General features: G+C 55.0%; 1 protein-coding gene across 2 annotated transcripts; it reads right to left on the bottom strand.

Annotated features, from left to right (window-relative positions):
• Positions 1–384: 384 nt before the first annotated feature.
• KVP17_003989 (uncharacterized protein) lies at positions 385–1,464 on the bottom strand (the record flags this gene model as incomplete). 2 transcript variants are annotated; one of them, XM_068521797.1, is made up of 1 exon in its annotated part: positions 385–1,464. In XM_068521797.1, one exon carries the CDS (start codon positions 1,462–1,464, stop codon positions 385–387), a length of 1,080 nt encoding a protein of 359 aa, XP_068372831.1. The 2 variants fall into 2 exon arrangements, with proteins under 2 accessions (XP_068372831.1, XP_068372830.1); XM_068521796.1 differs by having other exon boundaries at positions 385–1,320.
• Positions 1,465–1,750: the final 286 nt, after the last annotated feature.

Raw genomic sequence — 1,750 nt, 5'->3', positions numbered from 1 at the left:
TTTTGATGGTGTTGACGGAGTTGTTGTTGAGGTTGTGGAGGTTGTGGAGGTAGTTGATGTGGAGGTTGTTGACGTTGTGGAGGTAGTTGATGTGGAGGTAGTTGAGGTTGTAGACGTTGTAGAAGTAGTGGTTATTTGTAACCTTCTGGGATGCGCAGACTCCTGTGCCGTCCACTCTGCGGCCATGTTGTATGATAGGGGCGTGGCAATGTCTGGGGGAAGTCCCAAGGTCGTTGCCGTTGCTGATTCAGCCATGGTTCCAGAACCATTAAGGGCCACCAGCAGCAAGAAGCAAATGTGCCTCATACCGAATACCATATTCATGTTTCGCTGCACTCAGAAACAGAAGCATCATGATGTGAATACTGGTTAACGACACATACATCACTGCTTGGAGCTGCCACTCGCAGCAACGCCCATGTTCCCGGCCTTCGTTGCTCCCCCAGACGCGGGTGACTTCTTTGGATCGGAGACGTTTCTCTTCGCTCCCGATCCTGGAGATGTTCGCGAATTGGAGTCGGTTTTCTTCGCTCCCGATCCTGGAGATGTTCGCGAATTGGAGTCGGTCTGCTGTCCTCCGCTCGCTCTTACAGGTTGTTTGTTCCCGCTCGTCCTCCCGCCAGTTCCGGCGGTGGCGCCTGAGGCGTCGCCGACCGTCGCTCCGCTGCCGACCTCATGGGAGTCGGTGCCTGGCAAAGATGCGCCTGAGCCCTCGTCGGAATGAGGTTCGGATTCGCTACCCTCACCGCCATTCGCCTCGACGATGGAGTAGTGGTTTTCTTTGAGGGTGTCGGCTTGTTTTTGTCGAGATCGTTCGGCTGTCAGTAACTCGAACGGCTCAACTGTCCAGTCAGTCGTAGGGTGATAATTCATTTGGAAGCCAGAGAGCAATGGAACCGCCGCGATCTTTGGTTGCGCGGAAAACAAGCCCAGCAGCAGAATTTGTCGTGTAACTGGTGACCCATCACTCCCAGATTTCAGATCGAGTCGCTGAAAGGACGCGTCGGTGAGTGCCTGCTCAGGTCTCGTGGGCGACGCGACTCCAACAAGGCTCACTTGTCTGGGTGAGGGGGTTCCGGGTTCGCCTTCCTTGAGGTCAAGACGGGAATAGTCCCCAGAGATTAGATCCTGTCGGGGTGGATTCTCCCTGAATACACCCAAGATTTTGACCATTCGCACCCTCGGAGTACCTTCGGAACCCTGATCCAGGTCCAATCTGGAGAACTGTCCCTCAAGAGCCAGCTGGCCGGGAGCCCTTGGGGCATGTACCCCCAAGAGACTCACCACTTGCTCTCGCGGCGTGCCCTCTGCGCCTTCCATGAGGTCCAATCTAACGAAATGCCCTTCGGAAGCTGCTTGAGCAGGAGGATGCGGAGAGCTGACTCCGATCAGAGTCGCTGCTCTCGTCGTCGGCGTACCGGCCTCCCCTTCCTTCAGGTCCAGCCGGGAAAAATGGTTGGTCATATCTGCTTGGCCAGGAGGACTCAGGAGTGCCGCGCCTACGAGATGCACCTGCAAGAAGTGATAGTAAATACAAAAACAAATAACAATAGTGTAATTGGTCCCTGCTGGGGAAATCTCCGATGCTCGAGTGGCACAAGTCGCCGCCCGGTGTGCCATTGGCGCCTTCCTTCAGGTCCAACCTGAAGAACAAGCCTTCCAGAACGGCTTGTTCCAGTATTCTCGGAGCGTTAACGCCCAGCAGAGACACCTGCAAAAACGAATTGCGACGAATAGAATAGATGCCTCA

This window comes from the organism of the source record quoted next (assembly GCF_019968985.1).
Source record: "MAG: Porospora cf. gigantea B chromosome Unknown PgB_NODE_6041_length_1750_cov_86.3587, whole genome shotgun sequence".
In the NCBI taxonomy this organism is placed as follows: Eukaryota; Apicomplexa; class Conoidasida; order Eugregarinorida; family Porosporidae; genus Porospora; species Porospora cf. gigantea B.
This window is presented reverse-complemented; position numbering and strand designations above follow the sequence as displayed.